Genomic DNA, 20,298 nt, shown 5'->3' with positions numbered 1-20,298 from the left:
GGATGGTGTTCAGACCCCAGCACTCCTGTAACAAGTCATGCAGAGTCCTACACATGCCTGGGACTGTACCTCTGAGGGGCAAGAAGCAGAAGGAACACTGAGGCTTTCTGGCTCCCAATTAGCCAGACTTGAGCCCCAGGTTCAGGTAGAGACCGTGCCTCAAAGGAAGAGATGGAGAGTCAGAAGTTAAAGCCCTCTCCTGGCTTCCACACATGCACTAGGACCCACGTGGTAGAAGAGAGAACAAATTTCCCCAAGTTGTCTTCTGACCTCAGTGTCCCACCATATCAGCAATCAAATAGGTAAATGTAATTGGAAATTTCAAAAAAGAGAAGAAATCCCCACCCTACTCCAAGCAGAAAGAAAGGGAAGCCATAGCTCCCTTCTCCCCCCTTCCCACTTCCCAGTCTCCACCCACTCCTGCCCAATGTTTGCGTCCGACAGGAAGTCAGTGGGAAAAGTCCTAGGAAATGCTGTTTTCTGGAGGATAAGACACGTTGCTTACCCCCACCACGGCAGAGACTTAAGTGAAGGACGTGAATAGGCCTCCGAGATTTCTGCGGTAAAATGTTGTCAGCTAGCAAATAAGTGTGCAGAAACAGGGAGTAGGGGGAGGCAGAAAGATCTAGACATTTAGGAACAGAGACTGCAAAAGGGGCAGGGACAGAATGAGGAAAGGATACGTTGTTTCAAGAAGGGAGTGAGTATGGAGAAAGGAGGGTTCTCACACTCATGTTTTTGTGTGTGGACTTGGGCTATGGCACGCATGTGGAGGTCAGTGTTTTCTCCTCCCACCGTATGGGCACTGTTAATCAAACTCGGGATTTCAGGCTTGGTGGCAAGTGTCTTTACCCACCGGGCACTCTTTTTTTTTTTTTTTTTTTGGTTTTTCGAGACAGGGTTTCTCTGTGGTTTTGGAGCCTGTCCTGGAACTAGCTCTTGTAGACCAGGCTGGTCTCGAACTCACAGAGATCCGCCTGCCTCTGCCTCCTGAGTGCTGGGATTAAAGGCGTGCGCCACCACCGCCCGGCCCCACCGGGCACTCTTGCCAGCCCAGGAATGCTATCGATCCTTTAGTGGGGAATTTGGAAGGCATGGAGAAGAGGCATGGTTGTAAGTGTTCTCAGTCCTTACAGCCTGGCTGTGTGAGCTAGGGCTGTTTCCTAGCACCCAAGAAGAGGAGGTGTGTCATTCTTCCAGCCTGGGGGACCACCACAGCCGCGTGATCTTAGGGTTCTCTCTTCTTCTGCAGCCACGTGATCTTAGGGCCCTCTCTTCTTGACTAAAAAGCCCCTTCCCACCCAGAGTCGGCTCAGGCTGCCCCAGGTCCTCTGCACTGCAGTTTGCACCATTTACAAATCTCCTGGTACTGAAATGGCTCCCTCCTTCGCCTTCTGGTGTGGCTTAACTGTTACCTTGCCTAGTCACTGTGTTTAAAGGCGTACCGGTGGGCTGGGGACATGGCTCAGTTAGTAGAATACATACCATCCAAGAGCAGTTCAGATCTGAACACTTAACTGCAAAGTCCGATGTGGCCGTGCCTGCCCTCCGCTGCTGGGGAGCCTGGGACAGAGTGGCTCTAGGGCTCCTAGACTGACCAGCTTAGCTTAATCAGGGACCTTCAAGTGCAGTGAGAAACCTTGTCAAAAACAAGGTGGAAGCCTGTTGTGGTAGCCCACGCCTTAGTCCCAGCATTTGAGAGACAGTAGGAACTCTGAGTTCTAAGCCAGCCAGGGCTACACAGTGAGACTATGTCTCAAAACCAATTAAATAAAAAGACCAAATTAAATAGATAGATAGATAGATAGATAGATAGATGATAGATAGAAGATAGATAGATAGATAGATAGAAGATAGATAGATAGATAGATAGATAGATAGATAGATAGATAGATAGATAGATAGATAGAAAGAACAAGGAGAGAGGCACTGAGGAAGACATACCATGTATACCTCTAGCCTCTGCACACACATCTCCATCCCTTCCTTCCCTTTGATACCTATTTGTACTTCATTTTCTTCCTTTATTTCTTATTTAATGTATTGACAGGGTGGACAGGGTGGAATAACTAGAGGCCGAAGGACACCTTGGAGCACCACTTTGATCTTAAAGATCCAACTCAGGTTGCCAGGTTTTGTGGCAAGCAGTTTTACCCACTGAACTACGCACCCCCACACCCTTTTTGGTGGAGGTGGGGATGGAGTCCGGGGCTTTAGACATGTTAGGCAAGCCTCTGCCACCGAGCCACATCCCCAGTCCTTCCTCAAGTCCTTGTCTGTCTCCCTAATGCAATGCTCAAGGGCTTCGGTCTATAGTTGAGCTGCTTGCCATCTCCAGCCTCTTCCATCAGGTCTCAGAACCACTTTACAGATGTGGAAACTGGGACAGACCGGAATAGCCCTCGCTGGATGCCACATCGGGGCAGACCCTGCTTCTCAGTGGGGTCAGACAGTTCAGGGCCCCCTAGCACCCCGAGGTTGGGCTCTTCCGGCTCCACTAGCGGCCGGCGCGGTAAAGGCCTGAGTCATCGCCGCCTCCAGACGGCGGCGGCAGCCGGCCGAGGGCGACGGCGGCGACTGCGGGAGGTGATGCGGGGACGCCAGGAGGGGGCGTGAGTGCAAAACCGAAGAAAGGCGACCGCGCGGGCGCTCCTCGACCCACCCTGCCTCCTGCTGCGCTTTCCAACCTCCCTCACCAGGGGACCAGCCCAGAGCAGGTCCCTAGGTGCTGGAAGAGACTCGATGTATAAGTTCCCCACCTCCACCCCAAGTTCAAGTTGTGAGTCAAACCCTGCACTGGGACTCGACTGTGAAAAGAACTGTCTGGGTCGGCGGCAGTCCCGAGTAGCACCTCGGATGCTCAGGGAAACCCTTCTACTGCCCAAGTGACCCGCACTACGGAGTCTGTACCCGTCACCCCGGGCTTCCCTGGTCCCGAATCCACAGGGGAATCCCCTTCAGAACGATCTGGGACCAGGAAAGCAGGGAGAAAAAGAGTCCCCGCACTCGGGAGAGCACCGAAGTCCGGCCCGCACCGCTCTCTGTACGGCGTCGCGGGCTCGGGACCGGGCCCCCCGCTCCCGACCGAGCAGGTGGGTGGAGACACCCGACTTCCACCCCCTGTCAGCTTTGGGAGGGAGGTGTGAGGTGGATTCTTTCTGCTGCAACGTAGGGGTTTTGGAGAAGGGGTGTTGCATGAATGGGAGCCCAGGGATCGCCACTAGGGTACAGAGGGGACTAGAGTGAGGATGGGGGGGAGTGTAGCTGGGGGGCGGGGCTGGGGATGCCGCGGCGGCGGGGGAGGGGCGAGGATGTCGCTGGAAGGGGATGTTCACACTTCTGCAGATGGGGGAAGGTCCCCCAGAGGTTCTTTGGGGAAGTGGGGGACCGGGTGGGTGCACCCCCCCATCATTTCCCCAACCCCGCTGGCTCCAGGGCCGGAGCCGTGACGTCACGGCGGCTGGAAGTGCCCGGCGGTGGCGCGGGAGGGGGTGGCCGAGCCGGCGCCTTATAAAGCTGAGCCCGCGAGGCGCGCAGAGCCGCAGCCGCGCGTCCCCAGTGTCACCCCATCCCCATCCCGCCGGCCACCGCCCCCTTGGACCTGGTCATCTCGGCCATCGCGGCCCTCCATTCCCCCCACCCCACTGGGGTGGGTAAGCGACAGCTTGAGTGCCGAGCAAAAGGGACAGAACACCTGCTTTTTGAGGCGCTGGCGCGGGGCATGAGGCGAGGGGCGCGATGTCGGTGCCGCTGCTCAAGATCGGGGCGGTGCTGAGCACCATGGCCATGGTCACTAACTGGATGTCGCAGACGCTGCCCTCACTCGTGGGACTCAACAACACAGTGTCCCGCGCGGGCTCCTCGGAGAAAATCGTGAGTGGCTACTCGGGCTGGGGGGCGCTCCGGAGGGGGGGCGTGGTGCCCGTAGCCCCCACTGCAGCTCCTGGGAAAAGGACCCCCACAGTTCCAAAGTGACAGAATCTCGGGTAGAAGCAGGTATTTCTTCTCTGGGGGACGTGATCTCTTGGGGGTCCCGGGCTGGACCCCGAAGCACAAGAGAACCTCGCGTCCCGCATAGCCCTGGGTTTGATGATTGCATTTGCTGGGCTAGCGTCTTCTCTGAGGGACCCACGAGTGCCACCGGGGTACAAGCTGGCTCAAGCCCCAGGCGGAGGCGGCAGGGCTGCGGAATTGAACCAGATCCCGGCAGAGTGGGGCGGAGCTGGGCGGTTTTGGGGGAGCCAGAAGGGTGTTCTGCTATGTTGGAGTGGGTAGGGGACACCTCCGAGTCTTCATATATCTTCAGCCTCTGGGACTTTGCTTGATTGTGTCTAAGTGTCACTGAGGAGTGCTCTCTCTCTGTCTCCTTTCGTGAGTCTCCCCCTTCTATCTTCTATTTCTGTCTTTCTTCTGACTTAGTCTCTCTCTCTCTCTCTCTCTCTCTCTCTCTCTCTCTCTCTCTCTCTCTCTCTCTCTCTCTCTCTCTGGCTCGGTCTGGCTCTCTGTCCCCTGCACATGGCATTAGTTTCTTCCTTCCTATGATCTGTTTCCCGGAGGACTGAATATTGATCTCTCTAACTCCTCATCCTGGGAGTTAAGAGGGGGCTCAGACTGGGGTAGAACTCCTCCGCCTCCCTTCTGTTTTATCCCCCTGCTTCCTTCTCCTGGTAGCTTCCTAGGGGGGAGGGGCACACTCAGTTCTGTTCATCCCCGTTGCTCTGTCCTGTTGACAGTGAAGGATGCTTTTGCATTGCAAACGCCCCTCGTGCCCCGTTCACTGTTCCCATGGGAGCCCCTCTGATCTTTAGTCTGTGGTACTCCCCTCAATTTCACCCACCCATCTCCCTCTTCTTCCCTTCATGTTGTTACAACGTCGTGGCCAGTCCCTTTTGCATCCACAATAACTACTCCCCTCCCCACCAAAAAAGAACTTTGCTCCCCAAAGCTGCAGCTGTGGGATGTAAGGGAGTGAGGACACCAGTTCCCTCAGCCCAGGGCATGGCCAACCCCAGGTCAGGGAACATCTTAGGACTTGTAGTCCTTTGCAACATGGTGTCTTCTTCTGTGTCTGTGACATCGAGTGTTATTATTTGGGTATATCTTGGTGTGTCTGGGCAGTGAAGAGAAACTTAAGTGTGTTGCTGACATACGGGTGCAGATGTATTCTCCCAAGGGTGGGTGTGTCCCTGTGTGGTTGCTTTCAGATGGACATGTGTCCAACATTGCATCTGCAGTTGTATGTCCCTGACTATGGGTGTGTGTGTGTGTGTGTATGAAGTGAGTCTGTATGCACAGGTGTGACACAGCCTTCTGACTGTTGCCATCAGAGTGATGGAGTCACTGAAATCATAAGTCAAATTCACCTATCCATCCGAGTGGGAGTCTGCGTGAGTGCCTGTGTTGCTGTGTGAAAGTTTGTGTGTGCAAACACATGTGCGGGGTGTGTAACAATGTCTTTGAGCTATGATTTTTGTTTATGCTTCGTACATTTAGTGTGTGTGCTTGTTCACGCATGCATGCCATAGCACACATGTGAAGATCAGAGGACAGCTTGCAGGAGTCACTTCTCTCCTCCACCATCTGGGTCCTAGGATCAAACTCAGGTCACCAGGTTGGTGACAAGTGACTTAACCCAGCCTTGAATTATGATTTTGTGTGTTCATACATTAAATTTTTATATGTTTATGTTTATATATACTTATGTTTATGGATGCCTGGCTGGTATACACGCGTGTTGCTTTTTGTATATTATGTTTCTATAAGTGTGGGGGAATGTGTTTGTGGACCCAGACAGACATGGTCCCTTGTAGCTAACAGTACCTTGGTGTAGAGTTCCCCATGCCTATCTGCTGAGGCCCCCCAATTCTCTCATCCTCACCCAGCCCTTTCTCCACCTGTCCTGCATTCTTCCCATGACTTCCCAAAGTGCTCTGCAGGTGGCTGAAGGTGTTAGGGTGACACCTGGGAGGTGGCTGTGACATGAGGATGCACAGCAAGGGTCTTGGAGCAGGGGGACTGACTGCTGTAATCCTAGCAATTGGGAGAGTGAGGCAGGAGAGTAGCCACAAGTTTCAGGTCAGCCAGGCCATAGTGTGCCTCTTTCTCAAAAAAGGGGGAGTTAGAGGGTTAACTTAGCATTAAGAGCCCTGGCTGCTCTTGCAGAGGACCCCAGTTCCCAGCACCCATAATGGTGGCTCACATCTGTAATTCCAATTCCAGGACCACCGATGGCTGCTTCTGGTCCCCGAAGTCACTAGATATGTGGTACATAGATATACATGTAGGCAAAAATCCATACACATACAAAAATGAAAGAAGAAAAACAAGTTTTTTTAGGTCTATGTAGAATCTAGACTCTAACTCTGGCCAATGGCAACAGCATCCCAGGCTAATGCCCCTAAGAAAGTCAGTGACAAATTCTATCTTAGAATCATGGGCGACAGAGCCCCCTTCAGAGCCCTATCCATCATCCATCCACCCACCCATTATTCTAGCCACTCATCTACTCTCCTATCCCTCCATCTGTCTTTCCTCCCATTCATTCATTCATTCATTCATTCAGCTAGCCAGCTTGCCATCTTTCCTTTCATTCACCTAGAAGCCATCTGTCCTTCCATCCACCTACCTTTCCTTCCTTTCATCCATGTGTCCATTCACTCATCTTTTCATCCACCCATCCTTTCATTTCTCCATCCATTCCTTCACCCTTGCACCTGTCTCCATCCATCCATCCATACACCCATCCATCCATCCACCCACCCATCCACCCACCCATCCATCCATCCATCAACTCATCAACCCACCCATCCACCCACCCATTCATCCATCCACTCATCCATCCACTCATCCATCCACTCATCCATCCATCCATCCATCCATCCATCCATCCATCCATCCACCCATCCATCCACCCATCTATCCATCCATCCATCCATCCATCCATCCATCCATCCACCCACCCATCCATCCATTCATCCACTCATCTATCCACCCACCCATCCACTCGCCCATCCATCCATCCATCCATCATCCTGGCATGGATTCACCCTTCCTTCCATGCATACATATATACGTATAACTCCATGCATACACCAATCCCTCTTTCCGTCCATTATCCACCATCCCACCCTCTGTCAGTCCACTATCCAAAAATCTGTACTTTCAACATCCCTATCTCTATTCATCCATTAATTCGTTTCCTAGACATTTAATTTACTTAACAAAACTACCCACTACCCCTTCTATGCCAAATATGTATACACTGAAACAAATCTTCCTGCCCTGGATCTTTCAGAACAGATGCTCTGTCAGTGCTAGGATTTTGAGTTGGATGTGCATAACTTTTAATTCTGGCCCTGCAACTTACTGAACCATGTGACTTTGGGGCAACTCACTGAATCTTTCTGAACACCAGTTTTCTTATTAGGTAAGGAGAATTCAGAGTCTCTACTAGATGATAATGCCCATGAAGGACTGGTGTTGAAATTCAGTGCTACAGTGCTTGCCTGGTGCTCAGCCTTGTGTTCAGTCCTGACCCCACAAAGGCTGCTACTGGTACCTACAAGGAAGCACTGTTTTTGCTCATTGCTGCCGCCTATGGCCTGATGCAGCAGGTTCACAATATTTGCCATGCAGCTGAATCTGTAAACATCCAAAATATTCCTGGGTGTCTATTACATCCAAGCACATAGTGAATCTAGAATGAGTGTTTTTTCATGTTTTGGGGACTGAGGAGGTGGATGAGTGGGTACAACATTTGCTTTACAAATGTGAGGACCTGAGTTTGAATCTCCTGAGCCCAGTAAAGTTGAATGCAGCCGTACATGTGTGTAACAGAAGCATTCCTATGGAGAGATGGAGACTGGAAAATTCCTGGAGTCTCAGGGGCCAGCTAGTCTGGCGTGTACAGTGGTGAATGAGAGACTGTTTCAAACAAGTTGAAGTGTAAGAACAGACACTTGAGGTGTGACCTCCACACATACAACATGGCATGCATGCTTCTACTCACACATGATTATACATACATAACATTCTTACACTCACACACAAAACCACATCAAGAGTAAATATATTTTCAAAATTTTAAGTTAATTTCATCTATAAAATATGAATAACATTTTAAAATTACATTTATTTAGTTCCTGTATGCGTGTGAAATGGGTATCTGTGTGCTATAGGGCACATGTGGAGGTCAGGGAACAAAACCAGTTCTCTTCTTCCACCATGTGGATTCTGGAGAAAGAGCTCAGGTTGTCAGGCTTAACAGCAAGCGCCTTTACCCACTGAGCCCTCTCACCAGCTCAGGTTGTTCTTACCCCACAGAACTGTGTGGACAACGAAGGTCTGACTCCCATTCCTCCATCCATCCATCCATCCATCCATCCATCACCCATCCATCACCCACCCATCCATCCATCCATCCATCCATCCATCCATCCATCTATCCATCCATCCCCTATCCATCCATCATCCATCCATACATCCATACATCACCCACCCATCCATACATACATATATACATACATACATCATCCATCCATCCATACATACATACATACATACATCATCCACCCACCCATCCATCCATACATACATACATCACCCATCCATACATACATATATACATACATACATCACCCACCCATCCATACATATATACATACATACATCATCCATCATCCATCCATCCACCCATCCATCCATCATCCATCCATCCATCCATCATCCATCCATCCATCCATCCATCCATCCATCCATCCATCCATCATCCATCCATCATCCATCCATCCATCCATCCATCCATCCATCCATCCATGCATCTTTATAACCATTACCTTTTCCTCCACTACACCTCTGTCTTTCCTCCTTCCATCTATCCATTCTTTGTCTTTTCTGTTTATCCATCCTGTCATCTTTCCATCATTGACCCCAAGGGTTGTGAAAAACAAACGGAAGACTCCCAGTAGGTGCTCAATAATGAGTTGTGAGAAAGGGGTAGAATCCCAAAGAAGGGGAGGTTAAGAGGGTAAAATCATACACTGTGGGAATTCCTAAGCAATGACTCAGAAGTTTGAGTGCTGTGCCTGGCTTAGTAAAGAGCCTCCGTGGTGTTGACAGTGAGCCCTGACGCGGGGTGGGCTTGTCCCTGAGTCTACCCTCCCCTGCCTCTCCATGATGCACAGAAGCATCATAGCCTTGTGTTCACAAAGCACCTCTGTGAGGGAAGCTGCCTCTCCTCCTTCCTCTGGCTGGCTTCCAGCCATGAACCATCCCCAGGAGATGGGAGCCTTGAGTCGAATGGCTCCTCACCTAGGGACCATAAATCCAGACTCAGACTAAAAGCTGACATCTCTGTTGTCAATGGCTGGCATCTCGGAGGACCTGGAGTGAACTACCTGCATCTTGTATGTTCTGCTCTAGCCTGCCTCCCCATGTGTGCATGCATGTGTGTCTGAGTGTGTGTATGCATGTGTGCATATGTGTGCTTGCGTGCATGCATGTGTGTGCATATGTGCGTTCATGAGCATATGAGTGTGCATGCGTGCATGCATGTGAATGTGTGTGCATGTATATGTGAGTGCATGCATGTATGTGTGAGTTGCATGAGTGTATGCATGTGTGAATGCATGTGTGTGTACTTGAGTGCATGCATGTATGTGCATGTGTGTGCACGAGTGTGTGAGTGTAAACCAGTAGTCATCCTTAGATGTTATTCCCCAGGTGCAATGAACCTTGTTGTGTTTATTTATTACGTTTTAATTTTTTTGTCTATGTTAATGATGTATGTGTTGAGGTCACAGGACAACTTGCAGCAGTCAGCTTCCTCCTTCACCATGTGGAGCCTAAGGATTGGACTCAGTTTGTCAGACTTGCCTGGAATTTCACTGTCCCATTCCCCCTTCGGAAGAGCTGAAGGACAGAGGGGTATCAGTGAAAGAGTTATATTTGGCTAAGACCCTTTGCCCCCAAGAAGAAAAGGGAGGGTCTAAGCAGGAGCCAGCAGAAGGTTCTTTGAGTACTGATGATGCCCGTGCCCGGTGCCAATGGGTTTTTTGTTGTTGTTGTTGTTGTTGTTGTTGTTATTATTATTATTTTTTTTTTGTGACAGTTTCACAGGAGGAAGAAGTACCAAAAGCCAGTCTAGGGCGGTCCTGTAATGCCATGGTAACTAGCGTTCCCAGCACTCAGCCACTGAGCAGAGACCAGGTTTATTTCTTTCTTCTGAGATGTCTCTGTCTTATGCTGGCTGTGATGGGAGGTCTCTGTCCCAGGTGTTCTCCTGGAACCCAAAATGATGGAGGCTCTCCAGTCACACCACCATGGAAGCAGGACTCAGAGGTGACACAGCAAGACTCCCAACAGCCCCTAAAGCATTTTCCTCATATGGCATAGAATGCTATTGCTCATAGTACCCTGGTCCAAGGGAGTCTCGGGGCTCGTGACTGGGAGAAGCTAAGGGGTATGCAGGCTCGGCTACGGACTCACTCGCTCAACCCAATGAGAATACTTAGGAGTAAGGGCTGCAGTTGGGCCTGGGACTTAGGGTAGCATGCTTGCCTCATCCACACAAAACTCCAGGTTTCATCTCCCACACAGATTAAACTGGGCATGATAGCACATGACTGGAATCTCAGCACCCAGAGGTGGAGGCAAGAGGATCAGAAGTTCAAGATCACCCTCAGCTATACAGCAATTTTTTTTGTTTTGATTTTTTTTCTTTTTTGAGACAAGGTTTCTCTATGAAACAGTCCCGGCTATTCTGGAACTCACTTTGTAGACCACACTGGCCTTGAACTTACAGAGACTCACCTGCCTCTACCTCCTGAGTGCTGGGATTAAAGATGTGCACCACCACCACCCGACGCTATATATCAAGTTTAAGACTAGCCTGACCTACATGAGACTCTGTTCAAAAGGTAGGAGGGAAGAAAAGAAGAAAGGAGATGAAGAGAAAGTCAAGTAGAGAGGAGCTTAGCTGCAAGAGAGCCCAGCACTATAGTTCTGAGCATCTCAGGCTCAGGAAGGAGGATGGATGAGGGAGAGAGGGAAGGGAGGGAGAAATTCTCCACTTAGTCACTCAGTTTTTGGGCTGAGGATGTGGTTCAATGGTAGAGCACTTTCTTAGCATGCAGAAAACATCCGATTCCATCCCCAGTACTACAACACAGACACACACTCACACATGACATTGTACTTTTCCTATGTCAGACTGACATCCTGAACAGAGCGGTAAAAGATATTTTGATAGCTCTGTGGTAGGTGGCTGGAAGTGTTATATAAAGAAACATAGAGCTATCCAATGAGATAGCTCAATGGATAAAGGCATTTGCCACCAAGCCTGATGACCCCCAGGACCTCATGGTAGAAGTAGGGAACCTATTCCTGCAAGTTGTCCTTTGACCTCCACATGAGCACAATGACGTGCACACAATATTTTTGGTTTGAGGAGCCTCTCTGATTAGACGACATTGTGCAGAAATCTGGAGGGACTGGAGGCAGAATATTGAGAGGAAAAGCATTAAGGGTAGGAGCAGCAAGAAGGTCCCGAGGCAGGAATATGCTTGCGATGTTGGAAAGACACTGAACAGGCCAGCATGACTTGAGCAAAATGGATGGGGGGGGTGAGAGGAAGTGAGCAGGGAGGCAGGAGCTACATCACATCTCTTAAACAGTTTATTTATTGTGTTTGAGTGTATGTGTGTGCCGCACTTTGTCTATAGAGTTGGATGATAACTTGAGAGTTGGTTCTCTCCTTCTACCATGTGGATCCTGAGGATTAAACTCAAGTTGTCAGGCTTGGTGGCAAATGTTTTTCACTGCTGGACCCTTTTGGCATTTAAATGATTGTTGACCGTGTAGCCCCAGGACTAAGCTAGCAGTACATAGTAAGTGTAATAAACACTCGATAGGCGACTACATGGGTGATGGAATTGTTGGGGGGCTGTGGAGGGTTCTGAGCAGGGGAGGAATGAGACTTTACCCAGGGTGAGTGGTGTCCTCTTGAGGCTTTTGCGGACACAAGGCTGGGAATCATGAGAACAGGACAAAGGGGATTACACTGTCCTAGTGGGGGATGATGGAGTTGAGCCAATGTAAATACCAAAGGGGTAGAGAGACAGGGAAATGGTGGAGTTGATCTACTTTAAGCATAGGTTGGTTCTGGGCTGCTTGATTCTGCTCAGATGTCTGAGATGTGAGAGGGTATGGGGACCAGAGGTTTTGCAGAAAGGGCTGGGACTGCCAGAGAGAAGATGAGGAAGAGCAAGGAGCACGGCTCAGTGGCAGAGCCCTGTCTGATTCCCTCAGTGAGGAGCTGGGGTGTGGCTCAGTGATAGAGCCCCTAACTAGAATCCCTCTGTGTCTTAGTCAACTATACTGGTGCTGTGAAGAGACACCAGAACCAAAGCAACTTTTAAGAGAAAACCTTTAACTAGGGGCTTACTTACAGCTTCAGAGAGTCAGTCCATGAGCATCATGATGAGAGGCTTGGTGGCGACAGGCCTGACGCTGGAGCAATAGCTCAGAGCTCACATCTGATCCCCAAGTTGCAGGCAGAGAGAACAAGATCTCCTAATCCTTCCCCAGCAGGTTCTAGCAATGGGGACCAATTATTCAACCATATGAACCCATTGTTATTCAAACCAGCACACCCAGTGAGGAGCTGGGCCATGACTCAGTGGTAGAGCCCCTGGCTAGAATGCCCCAGGGAAGGGCTGTGGGGGTGGCTCAGCAGCAGAGCAAAGGAACAGGTTGCTGGAGGGCCTGGGTTCCATTCCCAATACTATATATATATATATATATATATATATATATATATATATGATGAACATATGATGATGCACCTCTGTAATTCTAGCTCTTGAGAAGCTGAGTGGAGCATAGTAAGTTTAGAGTCAGCCTGGCTACACAGCAAGACTCTGTCTCAAGAGAGGAAGGAAGGAGGAAAGAAGGAAAGGGAAAGGGGACGGCAGGTTTGCACATTCTCCTGGGGCTCTACTATCAATTAGATCTGCAGTCTTCATGACATGACAAGGCATGTGTGCTGACAGAACTATTTCTGGAATGTTGTGTGGCAGAGGAGAGGTAATGAAACCAGCCCTGGAGTGACAGGGGTTTTCTGGAGGTGGCAATGCCTAAATTAAGTTTTTCTTGTTCTTGCCTTGCTGATTTCCATGCTGGGCAAATGCTACACCATGAACTTCCTGCTTCAGCCCCCAAATGAGTCGCGCGCGCACGCGCGCGCGCGTGTGTGTGTGTGTGTGTGTGTGTGTGTGTGTGTGTGAGAGAGAGAGAGAGAGAGAGAGGGAGAGAGAGAGAGAGAAAGGGGGAGAGAGAGAGAGAGAGAGAGAGAGAGAGAGAGAGAGAGGGAGAGAGAGAGATAATGTGTGCCTGTGTGTGTGTGCGAGAGAGAGAGAGAGAGAGAGAGAGAGAAAGAAAGAGAGAGAGAAAGAGAGAGGGAGAGAGAGAGAGAAAGAGAGAAAGGGAGAGAGAGAATGTGTGCCTCTGTGTGTGTGTGAGAGAGAGAGAGGGAGGGAGTGAGGGAGGGAGAGAGAAAGAGAGAGAGAGAGAGAGAGAGAGAGAGAGAGAGAGACTCCACAGGCTTCTGGGGATTCCTCCATCTTTACCTCCCACCACAGGAACACTCAGATTACAAAGGGACACTACTGCTTGTTGGTAGTAGTGAGCACCTTGCACCTTTAATCCCAGAGGCAGGCAGATCTCTGTGAATTTGAGGACAGCTTGGTCTACAGAGAGAGAGAGAGAGAGAGACAGAGAGACAGAGAGAGACAGAGAGACAGAGACAGAGAGAGTTTTAGGACAGCCAGGGTTACACAGAGCAGCCCTGTTTTGAAAAGCAAACAAGTAAATAGTAAATACGCGCACACACACACTGAAACAAAACAAACAAAAAATAAACGGACATTACCATGTCCAAGTTTACATGTGTTCTGGGGATTTGAACTCATGTCTTCATGCTTGTACACCAAACATCTTGACCCATATCCCTAAGCCATGAATTGAAACTTGAAATCTGGAAGCAATTACCTGAGTGAAGGGGGACCAAGAAAGAAGGCTTAGAAGTGAGGGCCACCCGCTTCCTGATGTGCACCAAGAGAATTGCAAACAGAGATTCTGGTACCTGTGAGAATCCTTAACATAAAATAAAGAACGAAAAAAAATGTTTTGAGGTGGGAAACCAGGGGGTGCACACATGTTCCATGATGATCCACATGTGGTCCCAGGACATTTCAGGAGGCATCTCTCTGCCCATACTCCTTCTTAAAGAATAAGTTTTTTGTTTGTTTGTTTTAAATTTTTCAATTATTTTATTCATTTATTTTTATTATTTTTTTATTATTATTATTATTTTTTTTTTTTTTTTGGTTTTTCGAGACAGGGTTTCTCTGTGGTTTTGGAGCCTGTCCTGGAACTAGCTCTTGTAGACCAGGCTGGCCTCGAACTCCCAGAGATCCGCCTGCCTCTGCCTCCCGAGTGCTGGGATTAAAGGCGTGCGCCACCACCGCCCGGTCATTTATTATTTTTATGAGTATGGGTGTTTTGCCTGAATGTGTTTGTTCAGCACCCATGTGCAGTGCCCATGGAGGCCACAAGAGGGTGTCGGGTACCCTGGATCTGAATCACGGATGACTGTGGGCTGCCAGGTAGGGTAGTTGGAACCAAACCCTGGTCCTCTGCCAGAGTGAGATGTGCAGGCAGGTGTGGCGGCACACGACTTAATGCCAGCCCTGGGAGACAGAGGCAGGCCGTCTGTGAGTTCTGGGCCAGTCGGGGCTACACAGTGAGACCCTGTCTTAGGAAACCAAACAAACACCCAGAAAGAGTGACAGAGCTCTTCACATTGCCCCAACTCTGCACCGACTTAAGGGAAAGTCTGAGTTTTGTTTCCTGCACTTCGTATTCCAGGCCAATTGGCCCAAGAACTCCTGGATTCCGGTCCTCACCCCTCACCTTGCTGTAGGAGAGGTGGGACTGTTCGCCTCTATTTCTGTTTTTTGGTTTTTTTTTTCTTGCTTTGTTTTTTTTTTTTAAATAATTTATTTATTTTATGTGTGAGGGTGTCAGATCCTCTGGAACTTGAGTTACAGACAGTTGTGAGCTGCCAAGCAGGTGCTGGGAATTGAACCTGGGTCCTCCAGAAGAGAAGCCAGTGCTCTTCACCTCTGAGCCATCTCTCCAGTGTCTTGTTTGCTTCCTGTGGACCCTGCAGACTGAAGCCATCAGGTTTAAGCAGCAAGCACTGTCCCACACTGAATCATCTTGCTTATGCATTTAAAACTGCACAAAATGATCTTTTCTTAGGTCTTTCTTTTCCTCTTTCCCTCCCTTCATCTCCAGGGGTCTGTGTGTTGCTTATCCTGGCCCTGGACTCTTGAACTTAAGCAATTCTCCTGCCTTAGCTTCCCAAATAGGGGCTATCAAACATGCCACTAAGCCTGGCTCCTTGGTTGTCTTTCTCCTTGTCTTCATTGTGTGCCCATTACCCAGTGTAAATACTCTGTGTGCCCATTACCCACTGTAAGTATGTTGTGAGTGTTTATTGACTAAGAGTGATCATCTCTCGGCATGTGTTTGTATTTGTCTCTTTGTGCCTGTCCTCTTTTCCCCTGTGTCTCTAATTCTGTGTGTCTCATCTGTGTCCCTGCCTTGTCTTCATGTCTGCCTTTGGTTTCTGTCTCTCATTCCTATCTCTGGATATTACTTCTATTTCGTGTGTGTGTTAGGCCTGAGTTCAATCTCCACTGTCATTCCACAGAACAACATTCAGGTTTGCTTTTTGAAAAACGACATGTATTTATTTATTGGGGAGTAGGGTGGGCTCATCCTACAAATGCACGCATGAAAGTCGGAGGACAACTTGTAGGAGATGCTTCTCTCTTTCTACCGTGAGGGACCAGGGATCAAACTCAGGTTTCTAGGCTTGATGGCAAGGGCTTCTACCCACTGAGTCATCTTGATGGCTTTTTTTTTTTTTTTTTTTGAGACAGGGTCTCCCATCTTTTACCTTGAACTTGCTGATTTGAATAGCCTGGCTAGCACTTGTCTCTACCTCCTTAGTCCCTCTGTATCTCTTTAGCGGCCATCTGTCTGTCTGTCTGTGACTGTGTCTCCCTAGGACCACAGGACCTTTATAGCAATGGAGGATGTGGGATTAGATTAGAACCCACAGCCTCCAGGCCTCCTAAGAAGCAGATGGTATGTGGCCCTGGGAAAGACTGCAGCAGAAGTCAGACCTGAGCTAAGAAAGACTAGCAAGGGTTCAGGATGTCTAGACCCCTGAGGACCGTGGCAATGGTAGCTCGGCCTGGTGGAAGCTGAGCCTCCAATTTCCCCTCCACCCTGTGCCCCTCACCCTTGACTGCATTGTTCCCAGTGCCGCCCAGCACAAGTTCCAGGATGGAGCAGCTGTCGGGCTCCAGCCGCTGAGGCTCATTTCGAACAAGGGAGATGATTGCAGGGAATGATGGGAGGAGGGAGAGGAGAGGGGAGGGTGACTGGGCCAAAGAGGAATCAGGCTTGATTGTCACTGCCGCCGCCGCTGCAGGAGGGCGGGTAGCAGGTGGGGTGGCGTGTGCCCAGGAGATGAGGAGGCCAGGCGAGCAAGGCAGGAAAAGGCAGAGGGACATTTGTCTGCCCAGCCCGCTGGTCCATCTGTCCCCACTTCTGGTCCTCCCTCTTGTGCAGTTTCTCTGCCTGTGTCTCTCCCTGTGATTCAAAGAGGAATCTCTCTCTTACTGGTCCTCACCTTCCTGCTGCTACCCCTCTGTCTGTGTCTCTCTACCTGGATTTCCGCATATCTCTGAGCCTGACCCCGCCTTGTTCTGGACACCACTGTCCTAACCAGAAGCAATGGCCAACGTGCAAGGCGGCGTCTTTCTTATTTCTGCCATACACCAGCACTCCAGACACATAGACAGCACGATTTCCCAGGAAACCGATGAACCATGACCTTCAATAGAGGGATATTTGCAGAGATATCTCAATTAGGACTAATTAATTAAGCGAGCCACTTGGCCTGCCCTCTCCCCAACCCCGCAGTCCTTGCAGCCTCTTGGGAGGAACCAGCCAGTGAGTGCTTGGCAGAGAGTCCAGCTCTGACTGCCTAGATGTCTGATCTATCACAGCCTTCTCCTAGCTACCTCATCAAACCATCCAGAAAGACACCGAGGCACAGGCCTTTAGTCCCCCAGCCAGAAGGCAGAGGCAGGAGGGATCTCAGTGAGTTCCAGGCTAGCGTGGTCTACACAGTGAGTTCTAAGTCAGTCAGGGCTACACAGTGAGACCCTGTCTAAAAATTAAAAACAGAAACACACAGAAAGGCCAAGTGGTCAGGGAAGGATGCCTGACCCATCACCCCGCAGAATATACAGAAGTGAAATGTGATATCATGTGCTTGCTATGTGGGAGGCTCTGGGACAAGCCAAAGTGCTCAGAATCTGTCACTCCTTTGGGGAATGTCCACGTAACCAGGCATGTCAGTGTGCTGGGATGCAGCCGGTGTAGGGAGCCCCCCGAGGAAGTGGGCCGTGCTCTGTGAGTTCCCTGTGTTGCTCTGAGACAAGAGGCCCATGTAACCCTGGGGGCTCTGCAACTGCAACCAAAGAGGCGCTTGAGTTCAGCGTCTGCCTCTGGAGTGGCTGGGCAGTAGGCCATGTGCCCACCTTCCCATGGTGGTAGAGCCCAGAGCTTCTGGTGTACAAGGTCACTTCCCTCTCCACTGAGGTGTATCGCCAGTTTGCTGCAAATTTCTGTGCTTGCAGGTAAAGTATCTCCCATCAAGGGCATAACAGGGCAGGCAGAGCTATGGCACCATCGACAGCTTCCAGAAGATCCAGCAAGTGGTGCCAACTAAACACATTAGATAAATCCCACAGCATGTGCCCTGCCCTCCCCTCACTGGGAGCCAGGAGAGTCAAGCGACAGTTGTTTTTCCTGTTTCTTGTGTGTGGTGTATATGCATGCGTTTGTGTGTGTGTGTGCATGTGCATGCGCTCGCATGGCATATGCACAAATGCTTGCACATGTAGAGAACAGAGGACAACTGGCAGGAGTCAGGCTCTCTTCTTCTACCGTGTAGACTGAACGCAGGGCATCGGGCTTGGCAGACGGTGCCTTTACTCACTGAGTTATCCTGCTGGCCCACTTTAGGTAACTTCTTAGCACAGTATCTCCCTGAGGCTTTGCACTGCACACACAAGACTTACCAGATCAGAGAGTAAATACCCTTCTTGGTTTTAATTTCTAGCTATAAAGCCTTTAGAATACCCAATTCAGGACCAGGGCTCTTGGCATTAGACTAAAGAAATGATTGTGTTTTCAGGTAAGTCAGACCTTATGACACATCCTTCATGTGAGGACCAAAGATGTCACTCAGCCATCACTCTAACAAACAGGGCCCAGGACCTCAGTGTGGCGCCACCAGGGATCCTAAGATGTGTCAATTAGCACAGTAACTGAAAAGTTTGGGAACCATAAACATTCTTTTTTAAACCCCTAATTTCTTTTTCTCGTGTGTGTGTGTGTGTGTGTGTGTGTGTGTGAGAGAGAGAGAGAGAGAGAGAGAGAGAGAGAGAGAGAGAGAGAGAGAGAGAGAGAGAGAGAGAGAGAGAGAGAGCGCACCCAGGTGCAAGTGCATGAAGAGGACTGTAGTTGATGTCAGAATCATCCTCCATCCCTATTCCACTGTATCTATTGAGGCAGGGTCTCTTAATCAAACCCAGAGTTCACTAGCCAGCCTGCTTTGGGGATCCCTTGCCTCTGGCTTCCAAGTTTGGAATCACAGGTGGGCGGCCACCCAAGCAGTGTTTAGGTGTATTCTGGGGCTCCGGCTCTAGCCCTAACACTTGCTGCTGAGCCTTTAGCAGCTGAGCCTCCTCATGAACAGCTCTTGATATGTATCATGTCTACCGGTCAGCTCCTGCTGAGGCATATGGTCGCGGAGCTGACGTCTGAGAGAGTGCTCTGCCTGTTCCAGGAGTGACTGCACTGCTAATGAGCTAGTTAGCAGCCCAAGAGGTCAGGCGACACTGTATCTACAGATGTCATTTCCCAGTGTGAGATGTGGAAACCATCTTTCAGTGATGGGCTGTGACTTGAAGTATAGTCCAAATAAATCCTTTCTCCCAAGTTCACTTGGTCAGTTTGTTAACACTGGTCATGGGCATGGAAAGAGGGGTGTGGCACACCACGGCCTTGTAATCTCAGAATCAGGAGGTAGCAGAAGGAAGGTAACGAATTCAAGGCCAGCCTCAGCTACACAGCACATTCCGAAGGCTGGGGCTGGTGATGCGGCTCTGAGTTCCATCCTCAGCATGGGAAAAACTGACCGGCAGCACATGCTTGTGACGGAAGCATGTTGGAGGATCAGGGGGTTGAGATCAGCCTCTCTTACGTAATGAGTTTGAGGCCAGCCAGAGCTACTCAAGGCCAAGTCTCAACCTTTTCCCAATGATTTTCTATTAACAGTGTGTTTATCTGACTGCAGCTCCATCCCATGTCAAGGAGTGTCTGTGAGAACAGAAGGCTCATGAACAGAGAACTACAAACAGCTTCAAGTATCCTCACACACATCCACTATGGAGTCTCACTGCTCTGTACACAGGCCCACGACTGCTCACACATGTGTCCAACTGCTGTAGATATGTCTGGAATGAGTCATGCTGTATCCAAGCATGCAGCTCCTCCCGTCCCATTCCCTGACCGTCCTCTGCAGGTCCCTAACACCATGCCTCTTTCGTTGCCTGCCCACAGCTCTGGATTTCTGCAGATCCAATTCATATGGATCTTCAGCTTCATAGCCCTATAGCTTACATGTGTGCGCTAGGATATGTGGGGCACACATGTAAAATCCAGAGGTCAACTGCAGGTGTCTTCCTCTATCAGTCCTAATCATCATCATCATCATCATATCATATTACCATCATCATACCACTAATCATCATCTGCATATCATCATTACATATCATCATCATGGGACCATTATATCACATCACATCATCATCACTACCACCACCACTACCACTGCCACCATCATATCATATCATATCATATCATATCATATCATATCATATCATCATATCATATCATATCATCATCAACATCGCCATGCCGTCATTGTCACCACCACCACCACCACCATCATCATCATCATCATGGACACAAGGTTTTGCTATGTGGCCCTGGCTGGCCTGGAACTCACTGTGTAGACCAGGCTGGTCTTAAATGTATCTGTTTCTGCCTTTTGAGAGCTGGGATAAAGGTTGTGTGCCACCATGGACA

General features: G+C 49.6%; 1 protein-coding gene across 4 annotated transcripts in view; it reads left to right on the top strand.

The window, feature by feature from the left end:
• Olfm2 (olfactomedin 2) overlaps positions 1–20,298 on the top strand; it is a 77,886-nt gene that overhangs the window by 17,015 nt on the left and 40,573 nt on the right. Inside the window, exon 1 of one of the 4 annotated variants that reach the window (XM_057767407.1) lies at positions 3,014–3,092. The exons of 2 other annotated variants lie outside the window; for them this stretch is intronic. Coding sequence is in view for 1 of the 2 variants with exons in the window: in XM_057767405.1 (XP_057623388.1) it covers positions 3,739–3,873 (135 nt within the window). In the remaining variant the exon portion in view is untranslated. Of the gene's footprint in view, positions 1–3,013; positions 3,093–3,458; positions 3,874–20,298 lie in introns of those variants that run through there. One more of the 4 variants, XM_057767405.1, reaches the window with a different exon arrangement.

Source organism: Chionomys nivalis, chromosome 4, assembly GCF_950005125.1.
Source record: "Chionomys nivalis chromosome 4, mChiNiv1.1, whole genome shotgun sequence".
NCBI lineage: Eukaryota > Metazoa > Chordata > Mammalia > Rodentia > Cricetidae > Chionomys > Chionomys nivalis.
Note: the sequence above shows the minus strand (reverse complement) of the source record. Positions and strands in the feature narration are given on the sequence as shown.